Raw genomic sequence first — 21,393 nt, 5'->3', positions numbered from 1 at the left:
ATCCGGCCCCCGGCAGTGCTGTGCAGGCTCGCCCTGCTAACGCCCTGCGAACCTGCTGGCTGCAGCAAGGAGGCGGGGACCAGGAAATGAGAGAGATGAACGACATCACAAATGCCCACAATTCATAACAAAATGCATGCCTCTATCGACATGAAGTTATCTGCGTACCGCCTTTATCTGCCCATCTCTATAGATGGCAGCAAAAGCAATGACCCTAGATTCCGTAAAAATAGCTTGACCAGTGAAAACCCAAATAGCTTGAGAACTGAAAAGCAAAATAGCTCAAGAAGTGAAAACAAGCGCATGGTTTGGTTTTAAGGCTTTTAGGTTTTCCTTAGACCTTTTTAGCGAAATCAGCGATATTCAAGCGCTCGGCAGAGCACCTAAACCAGCAGCAAGGACGAGAAGGCAGCAACAAGAACTGGCAACACAGAGACCTCGCTGCTTGACCTGGGCTTCCTCTCCACCCGGTTTCCTCTGGTTTCTCCCTCCAAGCCGGCAGCCCCGGGGCCCTGGGACGCCTCGGCCGTCAGCTTCCCGGCCAGGCCTCAGCCCAGCCGCCCCTGCCGCGGGCAGGGAGCCGCGGCACAAGGCCGGGGACCTGCGCTGCCACCGGTGACGGGTGGCAAAGGTTTCCCCTTGCTCCTACGGGTGACCCGTGGGGATGCAGAGCCGCGGGGGCCGGGGCGGCAGCAGCCGAGGGCGGCCCCGCTGACAGGGCCCGGGCCGGCGGGACCCAGGGCTGACAGGGCCCGAGCGGGCCACAGGGCCCGGGGCTGCCTCAGGCGCTGCCCCGACGCAGCAGCCGGGCCGGTGCCAGCCCCGCTGGCATGGGGGAGGTGCCGGGGTGGTGCCGGGCCGGTGCCGGGCCGGTACCGGGGCAGCGCCCGGCGCGGAGGCGCCCGCAGGCCCGGGGCTGGCGGCGAGAGGGGCCGAGGCCGCTTCCCCCGCCGCGGCGCTGTCACCGGGTGCACAACGCCTCCGCGGCCCCTCATTGGCGGGAGGTGTCGGCGAGGTGATTTTTCATTGGCTAGGCGTGGGCGGCTGGGGGCCAATAGAAATAAAGCTCTGTTGCCCTGAGGCTAGCTCCGGGCGCCCGCCGTCTAACAGCCGCGTGGAGAGCAGGGAGGGTCACGCGGTGCGGGGAGGTGCGAGGGAGCCGAGCGGCCTCTCATTGGCCAGGCGGCTCAGGGCTTGGCCAATCCCCTGGAGCGCGCGGGGCTGGGGGGCGGTTGGCCCGGCGCGAGCCTAACGGCCGCCCCTCGCCTCAGGCGGCCCGCCATGGCCACGCGCGCGGCAGGCGGTGGCGGCGGCGGCAGCGGCGGCGCGTGCTGCCGGTAGCCGCGGCCGCTGCCCCTGCCCCGGAGGTCCCGATGGAGGTGAGGGACGGGGCTGGGGCTGGGGCTGGGGCTGGGGCGAGGCTGGGCTGAGCCGAGCCGAGCCGAGCCGAGCCGGGGCTGGGCGGCGCAGCTTGTCCTCTCAGAAACCCAGCGGGCGGTTGGAGCTGGCCCGGGGCCTCGCCTGGGCGCCGGTAACTGAGCAGGGCTGCGGCACCCTCGCACCCTTCCCGCCGCAGTGGAGCTGAGCCCCAGCCGGGCTTTTCTCTGTGCTGCGGGGCCGCCCGAGGCCCAGCGCCGTCGAGGCCTGGGCCTGCCTGGTGGTAGCACGTGCTGTGAAACTGAGCCTGAAAGCGTCGGGAAAAGGCTTTTGAGTGTCCTGAAAAAATTCCCTTTGGGAAGCAGATGAGCATGTAGGGGGTGGGGGGTGTCACAAATCTGTAGCAGCTCCTTGTACCTATTTGTTTCCTCATTTGAGGTCACAAATCATGTAAGTGCTAGGTGTCCTTACTGAACAAGGAGGTAACTAAGGAGAAAACGTGGAATAATTAGTGTAAAAAAATGGAGCTGTGCTCCACGCTAATTCTGACTTTGCATGTTCATGTATTTGTAAAATGTGTCTGAAAAAAGCAGTGTGTTAAAACATCAGTGTAACTGCGGCGTAAATTAGAAAGAAGATCATGCTGTAGACCACGTACATCAGATGCAGGGTCTTGTTTTCATCCTCGGGTAGCTGTAGAAGAACATCTTTTTAGAGAGGAGTGCTTATTCAGAATAGTTTCAGAATGCTAGTCCTGTGAAATTTGAACTTTTTCTGAATTTAATAAGCATTTTAAATGAGCCGCTATGGTAATATTTTAAATATTATGCAAATAACTTCACTTTTTTATTTGTGAGCTAAAGAGTTTTTTAGCTAGTCAGTGTTATTTTAGCTTTAAATTTTCCTTGTGTACCTCACAGTCTGAAAAAGGGAAGAAAAGGTGCTTGACTTTTTGTTTTGTTTTCATTCTTTGCTTCCACTGGCCACCTATTTCTGAGCGCTTCCAGGTTGGTGATGGGGAGAGGGCTGTTTCTTAGGTGGAAGTTGTTTCTCCCCTAGCTACAGAATGGGGCAGATTTCCACTGTAGCTCCCAGTGTGTGTATTATAGCAAAATTCTAGCTCCTAAAATCTGAACATGCACGTGCATGCATTCATATAACGGAAATGATGTAGTAGGAACAGTGATAAAAGGAGGAGAGGTGTCTAGCAATGCGTGGAAGGCTAAATGACTCCTGCTGCGGTTGGTGGAAGGGGTGATAATTCTACTTCTGTAGCTGATGTTCTGTGGCGGCTCAGCCCTTCGGAAGCTCAGCTAGTGTGAATCATAGAATCGTTTAGGTTGGAAAAGACCTTTAAGATCATCCAGTCCAACCATTAACCTACACTACCAAGTCTACTCTAAGCCAATCAAGGGTAGACCAGACTGAACCATGGCCCAAAGTGCCACCTCTGCCCGTTTTTTGAACACTTCCAGGGATGGGGACTCCACCACCTCTCTGGGCAGCCTGTTCCAATGCTTGACCACCCTTTCCATAAAGAAATTTTTCCTAATTTCCAACCTAAACCTCCCCTGGCACAACTTAAGCCCATTTCCTCTCGTCCTATCACTACTTGGGAGAAGAGACCAACCCCCACCTCACTACAACCTCCTTTCAGGGAGCTGCAGAGAGTGATGAGGTCTCCCCTCAGCCTCCTCTTCTCCAGGCTGAACACCCCCAGCTCCCTCAGCCGCTCCCCACCAGCCCTGTGCTCCAGACCCTTCCCCAGCTCCATTGCCCTTCTCTGGACACGCTCCAGCACCTCAATGTCTTTCTTGTATTGAGGGGCCCAAAACTGGACACAGCATTCCAGGTGCGGCCTCACCAGCGCCGAGCACAGGGGAACAATCACCTGGAGGTTCCCTGGAGGGAACGCGGGTTTCCTTCTCTGTCTCTAAACACCTCGTGAATTACTTGGGGTTTGTTGGGTTAAGCTTTTCTCTAAGGGTGAATACGGAAGTGTTCTAATGTCAATATGTAGAACTAACTGCCTGAAAACTCAGGTGAGCAGAATCTGTAGGTAAATTAAAGTGTGAAAGAAGTTCATATTGGTATAAAATCTACAACTCTCATGTCTATGTATAATTAAGTCCTTCTACCACTTTTTTCCCTTATCTTGCATAGCCTAAAATTGCGTTCAGAGGCGGCAGTCGCTGCTGGAATAGTGCCGAAGCTGGCGGGAGGCTGACTGACGCATTCAGTAGCGTAATGACAGGCTCTGGCTCGCTCTACAGTTGCTACAAATCACAGGTTCATTTGATTATAAATGAATTTTTTAAGTCTGTGTAAGAGTTTGGGTTGCTTGTAAACAAAATGATCAAAAAATATTTCTAATGCAGTTGCTTCTACTGGCGAACATAAGTCATGGTGTTTGGTTTATTCATAATAAATCTCCATTGTTGTAGTGTTCATCAGAAAGGACAGTGAGGTTTTTTTAATGCGGTCACAGATGAAGGAGTATGTGGTGTTTAGTAAAACAATGTTTCGCTGTGTTCTTTGTTGTTCTGTTACCATAAACAACTGTAGACAAGGTGAGGAGCAAATGACTATTTTTAGGAAAACGGAGAAGTCGGTAAGAAGGAGAAGCTTAGATATCGCAGCCGATATTTCTGTGCTGTGCCGCAGTCGTAGAGTCCGAACGTTCATATAAACCAGCCTGTTGAGCAGGGGGTTCTTGGTCTGAGCAGTAGAAACTGTCAGGACAGCTAAGTACGTCAGACCTCTTTTCGTTTTGCCTTTCATAGCCGTAAACTTTTGTTGAGGTAAAAGACTCAAATAAATGAATGAAAAGTCATTCTTCAGTACCTCCAGTAATAGACCTATTACTTATTCTGAGACTCGTTTGGCTTTGTGCTTCCATGTCCTTAAGTCCAGCAACTGGGCACCTGTCTTTGCTTACAGAAGGATTGTACGGACATGGGGAACTGAGATGTGAAGTAGAGAGACGAGTTAGGCAGAAGGCCTTACCGGGAGCGAAACCTGGCTTTGCGTGCCGCTTTCTGTAGCTGCTAGGCTACTTTGCTCCATAAAGGAGTATTATCGTGTATCTTTAACATTTAACCCTGTGAAAACACCGTTAATTTTTTCAGTTACTAAGAGCTAAGAAAGCATATCATGTTTAACCAAGCAAGCAATTGCTCCCTCTCACTTAAACTGGGTAGAAGACCTTTTCTCTAGAAAAGAATTGGCTGTAAGTTTTCTTCCGTAGCTTAAATAACTTGGGAGGAAGGGAGTGTCTCCTGACTCCTGTCAGTGATCATCTACAGAAACTGGTGCAGACATTTTAGGCTGGCGTGGCCTGAAATTTTTACCCCTAGGTGCTGGGCAGTAGTCACCAGCAGAAGTTACCTGTAGCATTATGTCCAAAAGTATGTGGCTGGCTTGCTTCTCATGCTCTGGTTACTCCAAGGCTGAACTCGGTTACGACTGTGTAGAATGATGAAATGACAATTTGATGTGTGTACTATTAAAATCGATGCTTTTATTGTACATAAAATGTAGAATGAAGAAAATGTGGAGCTACCTCAGACCTACAGTTCTTCCCTTTCGACATCAGAGTACTCTGCACCTGTGGACTCTTCCCTTTTATATGCACCATGGTCTACCTATGGAGATGATCCTAAGCAGCCTGCTGCTTCCCAGATTACTATGAAGTCCAGGTAGTCGTTTGTGACAGAGAGAATGTGTGTGTTGAAGGAGTAGATGGATTATTTTTGTTTGTGAGTTTAATTTAGCTTACAAATTATTTTGAATGGAATAATTGTTTTTACTAATATGCAATTCGTTTTCAGGGTTCAACCTGAAAGGAATGATTATGGCAGTGAAACAGATTTATACGGACTTGTGTCTAACATCTTGGAAGAACAAGATAAATCGCAGCCATATTTTGCTGAGGGGTGAGTGTGTTGCCATGCAAGCACTGCTGTCATTCTCTTCCTCTGACAAAAACTACCCTCGCTGATCTCAGTATCTGTTCTGTTAGTCATCTTCGCGTCTGCTGCTGGCAAGTCTTCGTGCCCTTTATGGTTTCCCTTCTTTCCCCCTAATCTTCTAATATTTCGGTTGTGATACTTGAAAGCTTTTCTCTGGGTACTCAAGTTACATGGTAGTTTTTGGCTTTCTGGTATTTACAGAACTTTTTTATTGGATTTTTTTGAGTAAGTCCTTAACAAGCATTGTGGAATGCTGTATTCGGATAGATCTCCTTGAATATGTGACTTGGCCTATTTCTTTAGATCAATTTCAGATCTGAATTCAGACTTTAGGTTTCTTTCTTAATTAATTTCAGTTCACAGAAAGAATACGCAAAACACAAAATCGTATTCCTTCACGCTTTCCTGAACTGGCAGGAGGGAAGAATTCCATGCAAAACGAGTATTTCTTGATGTTACTGCTACCTGAGCAATATTTGCATATCTAAATGTCAGATTTATTCTGCCTGTATTCCAGCACCAAAAGAAACCATTAGATAGTCACAATAACTTGACACAGAAGGATTCACATCCAGCATCCCCAAGATACTTAGAGAGCTCACAGTCTTTTGCCTGAATCTAGGTATTCTGGGTCGAAGGGATAACAGTTGGACTCGATGATCTTAAGGGTGTATTCCAACCTAAACGGTGCTATGATTCTAAGAAAGGGAACCCAGTTCTCGGGGTTCCCAAGCAAGGCACCACTCTCCCTTTCTGTCTTCTCCCAAAATTTCAATGATTTCTGTATGTGTGCCGAGTTATGTGGCTGAAGGGAGGGAAGACTTTAGAGAGAGTCAGTCTTGATCAAAAGATAACTTACTAATTCCTTTGCTTCAGACAGTTAAGGTTGGATTTCTGTCTTCAGTACTGCCAAATTTGGCTGTGACTGTAATGACTTCCAGGCACAATTCCATTTTTTACTTAGTCTGTTTACAGCTTTCCTTGACAGGCGGTGATTGTCCTGCGTTAACTCATGGTAATTAGTGGAAGGAAAGGAAGTGTGCCGAGATGCTTATTCTCGATTTACCTGCAGGAAGCAGTGTAAGCCAGTGTAAAACACGGGCAATTCTGAAGCAATAAGCAGGATGGCACAGAGAAGTGTTTTGTCTGGAGTGCTAGGACATAGCTTTTAAAGGTTGTGGGTAGTTTGGAAGTATGATTATCTTAATGTCTTGCTTAACCAGGAGTATTCTAGTGGTTACAGACAGTAAATCTCTTGATGGGATTGACTGAACATGATTTGGTACGTACACATCGCTTGCAGCTTGAAGGCATTGTACGTAGCTCCTAGGGGTATATGGGCGGGTTTGCACAGGCCAGAATGAGTTTTCTCATCTAGCTAAGGAAAACTGCAGTGATGGCTGCTAGTGGGTAGAAGTTGGAGTAAGGCATCTTTGAATCAATTGAGAGAAATGATTGGGGAAGAACTGGGTTCTTAAACCTTTTTCTGCATTTGGGAATGGAAGAGGAGCACCGCAGATCAGAATCTAACCGTGTATTTCTTGTTTTTCAAGGAGTTGCCCTTCCAACTTGAAGTCAGTATGGCCCATGAGTGTGACCAGAATCGTAGACCACCATGACCTGTTGCCAGAAACTAAAAGACCAGTTGTTGGAGCTGTCTCACAGCAGGGTTTTTACAGTAGTGAATCCGTATCTGCTGCTGAAAAACAGTACTCGCAAAGTGGTAATCTTGCATCACAACAAAAAGTAGACGAATGTTATCGCGGGTTTACCGGCATAGACCTTGAAGAGCAGTGTTTATACTCTTCTAGGAATGATCATGCCAACTGTTGCAGCATGCAGACTAATGAGCATATGAAGACAACACCCATGTATCAAAACTATCCATACATAAAAAACACCTTTACACCCCAAGCTGGGTATTCAGAAGTAGTGAAAGACTTGGGAGCCGATGCTTATTCTTACGGGAGGGAAAAGGTGTGTCCCAAAGGAGCAGATGCACAGCCGCACCAAAAGCGGGCAGAAGCGTTTCTTCCGCAGTTTCACAGATACAGTGAAAACACAGATTATAGTAGATACGCTGAATATTCTCACGCTAGTAAAGCAAAGCCTAACAAGAGCACCAATTGTAGCCTCCAAGATAATAAAAAGTTAGTAAATGGAACCATTGAGGCACCATCTCTGGACACAGAACCCTATACTAAATTATTTCAAGTTAAATCAGGAACTCAGAAAAAAATAGAAGATACAGTTTCAGATCAGCAAAACTTTCCATTTCCCAAGGCTGTAGGACTTCTGTCAGAAAAACAATTTGCAAATGAAGCTTCATACTGCACTGATTTGGGGCAAAAATTTGAATATGGAGTAAAATCTTTTGCAGCTTGTCCAGGGAATAGTGACTGTGCAAATGGTGTAGAAAAGCAGCAGTTTTCCAAGTCTGATCTGCAGAATTCTGAATACTGTAAATCACTTCCATTATTACCAAACTCAGCAAACCCTTCAGCAGGCGCTAACATAAGGCCAGCTTGGATGAACATTCAAACTAAAACCGCTGCTTCCATCCCATTTCAGAATCCAAGTCCTTTGTTGAAACTGAATAATCATTTACCTGCTTTTCCAAAAAGTTCCAGTCACTCTAATGATTTTTTTCAGTTATCGTCTTCAAATTTCCCTTTAAATAGTAACTTATTTCACAAGTACTGTCAAGATAATCCTTCGGTTTTTTCAAGTCTTGATTTTGGTTATAACGCTGCAGACCGAGCTCGGTCTGTTGCTTGCATGGAAGCACTAGTTAGGAGTGGAGAAGAGAATCTCATTGAGTATTTAAGTGAAAAGAAATTGAAGCAGCCAAATGGATTCTGTGACAATTATTCAGCTCAGCAGTTGGGGATCATTGAAAGTATGAACAAACACCGTTTCCAGTTGAAGCCACGGAGTGAGCATTACGATCTGGAAGGACAAAAACACGCAGATGGGTTGCTGCAGAACATGTACCAAGATTTAATGGACTCTCAGGGTCCGTTTCATATCAGGCAGGGGAGCGGAGACAGTAACGCCATGAACCCTGTGACTTGCCTGCAGGCTCCAAGCTTTTCCAACAACTGCATGATGGGTGACTTTAGACGGAATCAGCAGCTTGGTTCGAGTGCTTTCCCCTTGAGATCAGCTCGCCTGTTTGGCCGTTCCATTGTCCCTCTGATGGAGTCTCACGACTGGTTCTCCCACGATGATTTAAAACGCTTCTACCCTTATTTTAATGACAAGATGTACGGTGACAGTTCTTTTTCTGGTTTTGTACCAGCATTTGGATTTCAGAGGCAAGTTAAAACCCGTAGTGGGCCTGCCAGCGAACTTCATATTAGACTAGAAGAATGTTATGAACAGTGGAAAGCTTTAGAGAAAGAAAGAAAGAAGGTAAAAAAAAAAAAAAAAAAAAAACCCTACTAAATTAATATGCTATATCACAGATTTGATTTAGATCTCATCCTACTCAGACCAGTTAAGGCATCATGGGTAATTCTCACTGTTACGAGTTGAAATGCTTAATGGGACTTTGAAGTTAAAAGAGTTTGCTTCTCTGTATATTTGGACTGAAAACACAAGTTTTGAAGGTTTGTAGCCTGGCTGGGAGCATAACGAGTGTTGTGTTGAATCTTACACTTAAAGCAGGAATTCAGTGACTTTTTCAGTCTCTGTGTTGGGGTTGGGGAAAGTATGTTGTATGACTGACAAAACCATGTCAACTTTTTTTTTTTTAACACAGTAAATACAATGCATCTGGAAACTTTGAAAGCAAATTCATTAATTATATGTTGAATTGGGACTAAACTTTAATCCTTTCAAGAATTAATTAAAATTCTTAGGCCATACACTTTTAGTTCTTTCAGAGAGGAGTTCTCACCTGTTCTCCTGAAGTTCTAAACCTAAGATGTATTTGAAGGGGCTTTTTTTTTCCCCCAGAAATGGAGGCAGAAGAAAGAGTAATACTAAAACATTTGAACTAAAAGGTTCAGGTAGTTCTGTATGAAGCCCTACTTAAAGCAATTGTCCTTTCTGGTGATCAGCAGAAGCGCTTCAGGTGACCCTTGTTGAATGTAAATGCTGTCTTAATTTCACCAGTTTAGCTGGTATTGAAATTCAAAAACAATCTGGAGCTGTGACTTCCTGAGAGGAAAGCTTGACCAAATGTTACCGGGGGAGTCGTGGGGCTGTGCCATTTAGAGGGTTTAGAGAGAGAATGAGCTTGACTTGAGGAGGGGAGATTCTTTTCTAGGCTTGCATAGAAAAGTGAAAGAGTTGACACGTGCATGGCAGGGGGATGTGGTGGAGAAAACCAGGCTGCAGCTTTATGTGGGCCACCACAAGACAGTCTAAGAAAAGCAATTTTGAAACAGATTTAGCCAGCTGTATATTGTTACGGGTCTTCCAGAGTAACATAACAATGGGGTGAGAGAGATTGAAATTTGAAATCTTGCAGTCAGGTTTCAAAGTAATTTTCTGATGGCTAAATAAAATGTGATTTCATTTTAACAAAATAAAACAAAAAAGCTTTCTGTAGTCTGACTCGTGTACAAAATTTAGGTTACTTGCTAATTTAAACAATTTTATTTTAATTTTGTGGATGAGGTCCACACCTGTTTGCTCATTCATATTTACAGGCAAAACTAGTAGAGGCTGTAGTCAGAGTGTGAGAAGACACAGTGCTTCTGAAAAACACATAATGTTGGTGTAATTACTTTAGTTGAACTGCTTTGAGTAAAGCAGCTGTTCACTTAAAACAGGTGATTGTCTTACCAAATGGTTAAATCCCAAATGACTGAATCCTCATTGTCTGCTTTAAAAAAAATCCAAAACCCTAAGGGAAAGCAATTGTGTATCTGATATTTTTTCTTGTTTCTGTAATAAAGCACGCTTTGCAGCTTACATTCTTAGGGAGTTATTCTTTCGTTTTCCTGCAGACTGAATCAGCTCTTGCGAAGAATTTCCAAGGGAAAAAGGTTTCCAGTGCTAACAACACTCCGATTCCAAGGCTGACATCAAACCCATCAAGAGTCGATCGCTTAATTGTGGATCAGCTACGTGAACAAGCCAGAGTGAGTTGTAGGACTTAAAATCTATTGATCTTACTGCACAGAACTTTGAGTACAGTATAAGATATATAAGATGATCAGAGCAGCTTTTCCCAAAATAGCTTTGTTATTAAATGCTATGCAGGGAATAATATTTCAGCAGTCCCTGCTAGAATTTCTACAGCTCCAGGTTCACTGCTGCTGTTACCAGGGAACCCACTGGGTAGCTGAGGCTCACGTTTACGTGCATGCGTGCCAGGAGGATGTGTCTTGGAGTACAAGAGTGTGCATGAGACGCCAGAATCCAGTCATCTAGCCTAACTGCTTGCACTAAGGTGTGCCTGATTTTTGAGCTTTTCCATTTTCAGCAGCTCAGCAGAGAAATGTTCACTGTAGATTTGTGGACACTGCATTAGAGGAAGTATTTGTGGGGAAGAAAGCAAGTCTGTTTAATGTTTGTAAGACTGATACATATTTGCTTGAGTCTTTTATTTTTTTAATGCAGAATGGTTATTGGCTGCAGCTTCAGCCTGATCTTCTGAGTTACTAATTTGCTTCTTAAGCCAAACAGCCACAACCTGTGGGGCAAGCGTGACTGGTGACTTTTGAGCTGCCTGTGGCTCTGTGGCCAAATGATCGTGCCAGTGTGCAGTATCGCGCTTCTTTGTGAGGCAGCAACCTGCGCAGAATTCTGCGGGGGAGACGAGGGAGGAGGCGGGCAGAAGCAGAGCTGATCTGTGCTGCCAGCAGAACAGCGAGGGTCTGATCTGCCTCTTCTGAGGCTGAGAGGCCAGAGCCAGGATGCTCATGCTGCAGAAGGAGGAGAAATCTGGGCTGAAAGCGCAGAGCCGAAGCCTGCCCCTGCGAGGGGACATGGGATTAAAGGCAGCAGCTGTTGTTCTGAGAAATGCTGGTTCCTGGAGGAACCAGTACTGCTGAGCTCAGCCGCTCCCAGGCAGCGGTGGTAAGAAGCAGTCTTTCCTACTGCTCTCACACAGGTGAAATAAGCCATGGAGCCGTGTCTGCTCGCTGCCTGCTGAAATCTGTCTTGTGCAACTGCCTGGTTTTGTTCATACAGCTGAGTAGAGTACAGCGAAAGATGTGTTGACAGGTTTAGTGTATGCTTTTTAAACTACTGTTTTATGAACCCCAAAAGAGCAGTGTTAGGAAGTTTCCACTTTCAGAAGGCTTGCCTGTCCTTGTCCTAATACTTTAAAACTGCATCTGAAAAAGGACTTAATCTTCTCTAGCCATTTGAGGAACCAAGCTTCAGGGTGTAGAACCTCAAACACTTGTTAGGTAGCAACTGATTTGAAGAACCAAGCTTCAGGGTGTAGAACCTCAAACACTTGTTAGGTAGCAACTGAAAAGTAGTTTTAAGAATGCTTAAAAGCACAGTGAGGCTGTTGAACCTGGATTCTAACATCAAAAAGCTTAGTGATGGCCAAAGAGAAACACCGGTACAGAGGTTCAAGTGGAGGTTGAGCTGGCTGAATCTGGAATTAACTCTTTGTAGTGCGGAGCATCTAGTTAAATCCTCCTGGTGGTCACGTACTTTACTTTGGTTTTCTCATTCGAGACTTCCACTTGCAGTTGCTTTCAGTTCCGGAACAAAGCATAGCTGATGGAGAGGTGACAGTTATTTCCTTCACGATGTCATCAGTAGCTATTAAAACCACTTAATAGTCAGAGAACAAACTTCAAACCAGGATCTCCTCTCTACAGACTGTATCTCGTCTCCCGTGTGTCTGGGGAGATGCAAATCCACAGCTGTAACTGGAGAATGCCATAATCACCCCACTGCGGGGTACTCTGAGGCTGGACACTCAGCTCGTCCTGTTGAGGCTCTTCTGTTCTGGACTGGTAATGATCTTTGCCAGTGAGGGGAAATAGCAGCTTATTTCTAGTAGCAAGGGTATCTGTATGGGCTGGGGAAAGCATTACAGTCCCTGTTCCAAAGACACTGTTTTGTGAAGAACAGTCGTCAAAGCTGGGCCTGAAATGTCAGTCCTTATCCCGTGGCGTGCGCTCACCTCTGCACTGCAGGGTTGGTGGCTCCGCTGGCTGTTTCGCTGGGACCCTGCCACTCCGGCCGTCAGCCTCAGCGTTGCTGGTGGCTTGCTGCTTTTCCCGGTGAAGGATCTGAATTACTTGGCAAGCCCTGTGACAGTCAGAATGGATCAGCTGTGCTTTGCAAGAGAAGGGCAGATTTAGTTAATGCCTCTGAGTTGTGAGTGGAAAGAAGTGTCCCTTGGGAGTGCAGGGTGAACTCCTGAAAAACCAAGGGGATGGGAAAGCAAGCGTTTGAGCCTTCAGTGGTTCCCGTTGGGTTGCTGGGGCAGCCCAGCTTTGCTGACTGACGTGGATTTTGCTCTTAGACACCTGGCACTTCTCCCAGGCTTAGTATAAATGTAGGCATTTAACCATCAATTGTGGATCCCGTTGGATGATGCTGTGGTACCTGAAAACCAGGTCTTCAGAACGTAAGTCCTTTTGTGGATGTGGACATACTATCAAGTAAGACTGGGAAATGACTGTCAGGTTCATCTTGCTTTGTTTCACTTGCTTGTGTAATCCTACTATGCCACCCCTTAAAATCTGGCTTTTTCTTCAGAAACAAATCTAGTGATTTTCAAACAGTTACCTACTTCAGTTTCCTATCCTAGTGACTGATTCCTCAGCTGTTCATATGAAGTTCTCCCTTCAAGTTTTTTTAAACTCTCAGCTTCCTTACAAATGTGAAATGTCACTTTCTGAGTTTATTGGTTGTTGCTGCCGTCACAGTAACTTGTGCAGTTTATTCCTGCCTATGTTCCCCCTGTTCCCGCTTTCACCCGATCTAAGGGGGAGCAGGACAAGTCTGGCAGTGGGAGCTTGCTCTTTCCTGAGCCCAGTGGCAAGGAGCGGCTGCTCTCTTCTGCTGTTGCGGATGCTGTTGCCAAAATAACAGCCTTGGCCAGCAGCCTGCTCTGAGGATACTTGGGCAGGTTGGGCAAATTGTCCTCGTTCAAATTCCTTTGTTAAACACCCTTTCTTACACTTTAAAAACTCCATTACAGTCTTTTTCCTAGGGAAGCCTACAGTCTTTCTGTTGCAAGGAAACATCAAGAACTTTGCTTTGCATTGTGCTCCCAGACTCTCTGTTTCTTATTTTTAACCTGTGGATGACCATGATCATCAGGCTGCTTTGTAGGGCATCAGGTGTAGGCATTGCCCAGCAAACATTACAATTTTGGAATTTTTAGTTTCATCTCTTTCTGCAGACTAGTAACCAGGCTCTTCAGTGGTCTGTGAACCACAGTTGAGGAGTCGCTCACCAAGGGGAAATTCATAATAATGTCACTGTCATAAGATAAACAAGACAACAGAGATGCAGATTTTCAATTAACTAATCAAAACTGAATGATTTTTGAGTGGTTGTGGTCAATACTCTCTGAAAGAGCTCCTTTAGTCCTGAGTATCCCTCCTGAAAGTCAGTGACGCTTGTGGTTCCACAGCAGCTTTAGCCAATCCGACCTGAGGCTGCTGCTCTCCCACGTTGCCCATTGCTTTGCGCTGGCACAGCACGCAGAGATCATCCGGGTGAAAACTGGGCAGTCTGTGTGGGATTGGTTTGCACCCGGATAACTGCAGCAGTGGCGGTGGAAGGGAGGACCGCAGTGGTCTTGACTTGGAGGAATGCACATTGTCATGGAAGCACCTCCTGTTATATGGTTGTCTCGAAGTTGTATATATCCATTATTAACTAGTAGGCTGGGGGTCCTAATATTTGGGTATTTTAGCTTTGCTGTTGTGCTGTGCACACCCAGGTATTCTACAGCTTCGGTTTTGGAGAAGAAGAAATCCTAGGTAAGAATTTAACTACTTCAACTGTAACTTTATGACCTGTTCTCAAACAAAAATAATGGTTATCGTTAATTTGTTCTTCCTAATCTAGTTAATTTTCTCGTAAGTCTAGATGAATATAGTTTGAACTCCTGTAACATGTAAAATGTTTATTAGGTTGTGACTTTACTGGGAAAAATGGAGCGCCTTCGCAGTTCTCCCCTTCATGCTAACATTTCTACTGCTCTTGATAAACATCTGGAGGTAATTCATGTAGTGCAGTCACGCAGAAAAGATGAAATTGTAAATGCTTCAAATCGACAGAGGCAAGGAGCTCCCAGATGCCAAGATGACAGAGGTATAACTATGCTTACGTACTTTTATAAGGTAGCTGAAAAATTCTACACTTATTGCAAGTTTATAAAGAAAATAAGTGTGAGGGGTTTTGTATTAAAGTTTTAATTCATTTTTCAGTGTCTAGAGCCTTGAGAACGGCAGACTGTATGGGGTTTAGATGATGGTTTTGAGAGGACACTAAAACTGGGTTTTAGAGGTAAATGGGTTGAATCAATTTGGAGTGCATTATTCAATTAATAAACTAGCAAGTAATGAGAAGGTAATGGGATTTTTTTTTTGTAATGCATTTTGGGATTGGAGACGATATTAAGCTACCACCTCTTTCTTCCTCCTGTCCCTCATACTCCTGTTCCTGTCACCCCTCTGGCCCTGTCCGTTTCTGCCTAGAACCTTCTCAGTTCTGCTGAATCTTGCAGAGACCAAGGTGGCCTTGCCTTATGAATGGATTTCCTCTTCAGGCATGCTCTGTCATGGATTGACGTAAAATACTGTCGTGGTTTAGCCCCAGCCAGCAACTAAGCACCACGCAGCCTCTCGCTCACTGCCCCTGCCCCGATGGGACGGGGGAGAGAATTGGAGGAGTAAGAGTGAGAAACACTCCTGGGGTGAGATAAGAACAGTTTAATAATTGAAATAAAGTAAAACAGTAATGATAATAATAATAATATAATAATGATAATAACAATAACAATATCCAAAGCAAGTGATGCCCAATGCAATTGCTCACCACCCGCCGACCAATACCCAGACAGTTCCCGAGCAGCGATCGCTGCTCCCCGGCCAACCCCCCCAGTTTCTATACTGAGCATGACGCCGTATGGTATGGAATGGCCCTTGGGGCAGTTGGGGTCAACTGTTCTGGCTGTGCCCCCTCCCAGCTTCTTGTGCCCCTGGCAGAGCATGGGAAGCTGAAAAGTCCTTGACTAGCGTAAGCAGGACTGAGCAACAACTAAAAGCATCAGCGTGTTATCAACATTCTTCTCCTACTAAATCCAAAACACAGCAACTATGCCTGCTACTGGGAAGAAAATTAACTCTATCCCAGCCGAAACCAGGACAAATACAAATCATGTTTTGGATGGATACACAAAAATACATTGTTCAGAATGTTTTTATTCTTAATGGTATCCAAAATATGCAGAATATTCAGCTTAATCTTTCAGTAGTACACAGGCAGAATGGCAGATTCCCTTCTCTCTTAGATGTGAGGCAGAATAAATTCCTGCTGCCCGTGATGCTCTGACCCACAGCTTTGTGTTGGAAGCTTTCTTACGTTTCTGAGAGTACTCTGCTCACCTCCTGGCTCTCTTTCCACTGAATTAGATGGATTGTTTTACTTCTTTGGGGTGTCCTATCATGCAGTTCTGTAACTCTCAAGTTTACTTCAAAAGATACACTATAGCAATTTTTCTTTTCACCTGTTCATCACCATCATTCTTGTTTCTCTTCACCTCGATTGAAGATTACATGACTTGTTAAGATGAAGGGGTTTTTTGAGTGTTTAAGCCCATTAAAATAATTGGCACTGGCTTTACTTGGTGTTACATCTTAACCAGCTCAGTTAGCTCTTTGGAACCAAGTAGTCTGGACAAGAGGAGCTGTCAGACCTCGAGACCTGCTCCCTGGTTCAGCTGCTTTGAGAAGAGAGGAGGAAGAAGTGGGCTGTGCACACTGGGATCTGATTGCTTACCTAGGCGGGCTGCGCTTTCTTTGTCTGCCTCCCGTCCTCCCTGCTGGCTGTCTCCAGGATGCGTTAGCCTGTTGTGGCTAATTGGAGAAGATATTTCAAACAGTAGACTATTGAATGTAGTAACTGTTTGCTGCGCGTCTGGGAAAGTCTTGAGGAAGATGCCTGAAGCTGTGCATCTCCTCTCTTGGGCAGAGCTTTCTTCTTGTCAATGGTTTTGCTTTGTTTGAGAGGAGCTCTTCCCTGGCCCAACCCTGTTTCCACAGCACCTTTCTATTCCATCCAGTCTGGTCTTAAGTATCTATCTTATCAGGCAGGACCTATCTATTGTGTCCTCTATTCCAGGAAGTTTGATTTAAACAAAATTCATACGTGAGCCATGGTCTTTTCTCCCAGCTCCCCGCTTTAGTTGCAACACAGATTTACTTCAGTAGGAAGCAGATGGATCTGAGCTGGCTCATATCGGTTGTATTCGTGCACAACATGGGTCTGAAAAATTCTATTACACACTGAAGTTGTGGAACTGTATGAGGTATCTGGCAGTTGTTTGTAAATGTTTTTGACCACTTAATGAACTTCTGGAAGAAACCACAATGATCAGAAAAAGGGTTCTATGAGGTGCCATCGGTCACCCAGAACAACCATCAAGCCTGTCAGAGCTGTCTGACCATACCTCTGCTTTGAGATTGCCCTAGATTTAGTTTTTAAGATCTTTCAGAAGGATATAGATGTTACAGATCATCTTCTGAGGGGAGAAAAGACATTTTTAATGTCTGTAACTCTCGGGCATTGCATTCAGCCAAAGACTTTAAAACAGCTCTTCCTTATTACTCTTGGATTTTCCCTTCCTCCCTGGTGAGTGACCCAAATGCCAACCCGATCTTACAGCTTTGAGATGCACGTTTATGTGAGTGTCACTTGTTTCTTAGCTGCTTCTAGGCAGTCCAGATGACACCATTTCTGTGGTCTCTTCTTGGTTCCACAAAGCTTGGTCTGGAAATTGGAATTTTGAAAGTACAAGACCTGATAATCATGTCATAGAATCATAGAGTCATTTAGGTTGGAAAAGACCTTTAAGATCATCCAGTCCAACCATTAACCTAACATTACCAAGTCCACCACTAAACCAGTTAAGGGGAGAGTAGCAATTTCATGTTTCCTGGCTTGGTGGCTGGATTATTTATAATGAAAGTAAAAACTAGGAATCACTAAGGTTGGAAAGGTTCTCTAAGATCATCAGTCCAACCATTAACCCAACACCCCCATGCCCACTAAACCATGTCCCAAAGTGCCACCTCTGCCCGTTTTTTGAACACTTCAGGGATGGGGACTCCACCACCTCTCTGGGCAGCCTGTTCCAATGCTTGACCACTCTTTCGGTAAAGAAATTTTTCCTAATATCCAACCTAAACCTCCCCTGATGCAGCTTGAGGCCATTTCCTCCTGTCTTATCGCTTGTTACTTGGCAGAAGAGCCCAACACCCCCCTCCCTGCCCCCTCCTGCCAGGAGCTGCAGAGCGATCAGGTCTCCCCTCAGCCTCCTCTTCTCCAGGCTGAACACCCCCAGCTCCCTCAGCCGCTCCTCATCAGCCCTGTGCTCCAGACCCTTCACCAGCTTCACTGCCCTTCTCTGGACACGCTCCAGATTGGGCGGGAGTGTCAATCTGCTTGAGGGTGGGAAGGGTCTGCAGAGGGGGCTGGACCGATGGGCCGAGGCCAACTAATGAGGTTTAACAAGGCCAAGTGCCGGGTCCTGCACTTCAGTCACAACAACCCCATGCAGCGCTGCAGGCTTGGGGAAGAGTGGCTGGAAAGCTGCCTGGCCGAAAAGGACCTGGGGGTGTTGGTCGACAGCGGCTGAACATGAGCCAGCAGTGTGCCCAGGTGGCCAAGGTGGCCAACAGCATCCTGGCTTGTATCAGGAATGGTGTGGCCAGCAGGAGCAGGGAGGTGATTGTGCCCCTGTGCTCGGCGCTGGTGAGGCTGCACCTGGAATGCTGTGTCCAGTTTTGGGCCCCTCAACACAAGAAGGACATTGGGGTGCTAGAGCCTCCCACTCTGTAGTCTGTCCTATATTTCTCTGGAGTTATCCTTCCAATCACTGTCTTCTAAACTTCTTTGGATGGCTGACACTTGTGTTGGACAAGTGGATTTTCATGGTGATTCTTCACAGTTACCTAAATCCAATTCTGTACAGCTCCTGCTTAGCAGTGGTGACTGTGGAGGAATCGGTGGTGGCTCTGTGCAGAAGGAAGGACGGACATCTCGGGATGGGTTTCACAGAAACCAGCCCGGGGAGTGAGAGCCAGACGAGCTGGTGAAGAGGGATGGTGAGGGGATAAGGTTAGGCCGTTAAATTCTGCCCTCTTCTGAGGCACCCCCAGTACCGCCGGGAGGGGAATGCTTTCACCTGGAACAGTGAATCCAAGCATACTGGTTGAAGCGAGGTGCCAGGTTTTTGCAATAGAATGAAACTGCAGTCGTGCTGACCGAGCACGAGCACTTGGAAGCGCAGACTTTGACTTAAAGTCTTCCACAGCTTCCAAACCCCGTGGGAGTGTTTGGCCAGGGAGGAGCGGGTGTGCCCCTACCCCAAAATAACATGGACGTTCTGGCTGCAAACTCTGGTGCCTGGAAGAGGGTATCGAACTTGTTTCCTCGCACACAGGCTGGAATTAAAATCAAAGCATTATCTATGCATTAAGACATTGCTGTTGAATACATGGACCGCTGCACCACCTTACTCTTTAATTTAAAGTGGTGGGGTTTGACACATTTTTGCAGAACGTGATCTGTATGCTTTAATAAAATGCCATAAATGAGCTATTCCTTCACCTGTCTGAATGAGGTGGGCAAAGGATCCACTTGGTGGATCTGGAGGGGTTGCTGTGAAGATTCAGCGATGAGCTCATGCAGGAAGGGGCGAGATGCCTTTAGTACGTGTGGATGTGGAAGACTTTCAAAACCAGAGCTGACCGTAAGGCTTTAGGTGCTCCTGATAGCAGGTGACAGCTAAGTGGGAGCTTTAACAAAATAAGTACCTAAATTCCATATACTCTTTGTATGAGGGCCTAAAAATCACTACTTTCTTAGATTCAACTTTTGCAACCTTATAAAGAGACAGACACAAAATCAGACGCTGAAAAGGGCCTAAAACATTTTGCTGGTTTTAGCATTGCCAGAGTGAATTAATCCCAAATAGTGCTTGCTGATGACCCGTGTAATGAAGATTAAAATGCCATTTCCTCCCTGCAGATGTCTTTGCTCTTGCTTTGGCAATTAAAGAGATGAGCGTAGCAACACGTAAAGCACGTACAACTCTCTGGTGCGCGCTCCAGATGACCCTACCGAAATCTTTAGCTGGAAAACTAGATCTGGAGAAAGCTGTTCGGGAGACGGTGCAACCTGAAGAAAAAGCGTACGAAAACGTGAACAGCTGCGGTGCCCTGAATCAGAGGGCTGAAGTCAGCAAGCACTAACGAAATACCGGCTGCATGCGGAAATACGCTCCGCCGTCCGTATGTATGAGAGATGATACGCTAATTCTTTTTAATTATTTGTAAGGTTTGAACTACTAATATTCATATTTAAAGCTGTATCTTGACAAGAAGTTGAATTTGCTTTAAGGGCTCTCGGGTTCTACTTAAACAGTTAATGTTACAAGCAGCATCAGAACATTGTAAAGCCGAACTGGTGAATGTTAACTTAAATAATCAGACTAATTAATTAACAGCTAAGATATTATTTAACTTCTGCAGGTGAACCCTGGTGTACAACTCTTCTGATAACTTCTTTTAGTTTTGCTTTAGGAAATGGGTTTTAAAATAATGATTCTTAAAGACTGTAGTCTAAAGGGGGTGTCCGGTTAGTAGCAGATAAGATTGTGATGTAAAAATGGTTTCCTTATCAAACTAATACCTGGAAACAGGAGGAAAAAATGCTAAGAATACCCAATATTCATGTAAAATTAAATATTTAAAATATGAATATTTATGAATTTGAGATTTTAGAATCTTAAGTTTCTGAAAGGAGATGCACCGGGTTCTACTAAATTACTGGTATGACAAAATTGCTGTTGTGAAACCATGCAATTTAGTAAATGTGTCCAAACCATTTGGGCATGCTCTTGGGGAAAAAAAGTACCTCTGTTTTAAAGTATTTTAACATAATGAAAATATGACATGCTCACAGGATTATCCTTTTAAAAGCTGCGCAGCAGCTGAAATAATGAGTCTCGTTTTTAATACTGTCACTTTAAAATTCAAAGAGGTATCACCAAGTTCTGAAGTGTAGGTTTTCTTAAAGTTACTCTTTTCACTAGTTTGGTTTGAAATTTGTCTGTCTTATTTTAGACTTCTTAGTTTACATCCGCATTTTTGACAGCTATTAATATTTGGTGTTTCTCTGCATATCTTAATCTGTACGGAATACAAGTAACTTATTCACTGATACGAAATGTTGGTATTATGTGGCTCAGGAGATGCAGGGTTTTAACACGTCTGGCATCGCGTTTATAATGTGTGGATTAAATTTATTCAGCTGTCCTTGCCTAGATACCCCGGTATTTTAAATGTCTTTGTTCTTCCTACTTCTGGAAATCCCGATACACAAAAGGTGCGATCGCACCACATAAATCGTCAGTAGATGATGTGAGAAAGAAACTGAATGAGAATGCAGCAGAAAGCGGAGAAAGCGTTTTGATCAGCGAAACGAGCAGAAGCGCTGCCCGAGTGAGTTCATCTGGGCAGGAGAACAAGGCACATGTGCTCACCGCCAGCCGCTGCATCCAGATTTGCCAAGTTGAACCTAGGACGTGTTGATGTTAAGAGCAGTACTGTACTGACTTTAGTTTGTCTGGTAGGAAATAAATTTGCTTTTGTTGAAGAGCGTTGGTTCTGCGTTCGTCCTGACAGCCTCCGCTCCTGCAGCTTGATCCCTCTGCAGGGACTGTGATTTTCAGTTACTCGGGTACGGCAAGAGGTTGTCGCAGGAGAATCGGAGATCGCTCAGGCAGATCTGATCTGGTAGTCGGTTTATTTCTAATCAGGAAATTTAGGTATGTAAAATATTGAGTAAGTACAGACAGATTGGCAATTAACACTTAAAG

The 21,393-nt window shown here is 45.4% G+C and overlaps 1 protein-coding gene across 1 annotated transcript; it reads left to right on the top strand.

Annotated features, from left to right (window-relative positions):
• Positions 1–1,373: 1,373 nt before the first annotated feature.
• Positions 1,374–19,765, top strand: MEIOC (meiosis specific with coiled-coil domain). The gene is made up of 8 exons (XM_075723037.1): positions 1,374–1,379; positions 3,541–3,666; positions 4,918–5,075; positions 5,208–5,312; positions 6,902–8,762; positions 10,307–10,441; positions 14,420–14,600; positions 19,542–19,765. The coding sequence occupies exons 1-8, from the start codon at positions 1,374–1,376 to the stop codon at positions 19,763–19,765; spliced, it is 2,796 nt and encodes a 931-aa protein (XP_075579152.1).
• The last annotated feature ends 1,628 nt before the right edge of the window (positions 19,766–21,393 follow it).

The sequence above is a fragment of the Pelecanus crispus genome, chromosome 18, assembly GCF_030463565.1.
Source record: "Pelecanus crispus isolate bPelCri1 chromosome 18, bPelCri1.pri, whole genome shotgun sequence".
Classification (NCBI taxonomy): Eukaryota; Metazoa; Chordata; class Aves; order Pelecaniformes; family Pelecanidae; genus Pelecanus; species Pelecanus crispus.
This window is presented reverse-complemented; position numbering and strand designations above follow the sequence as displayed.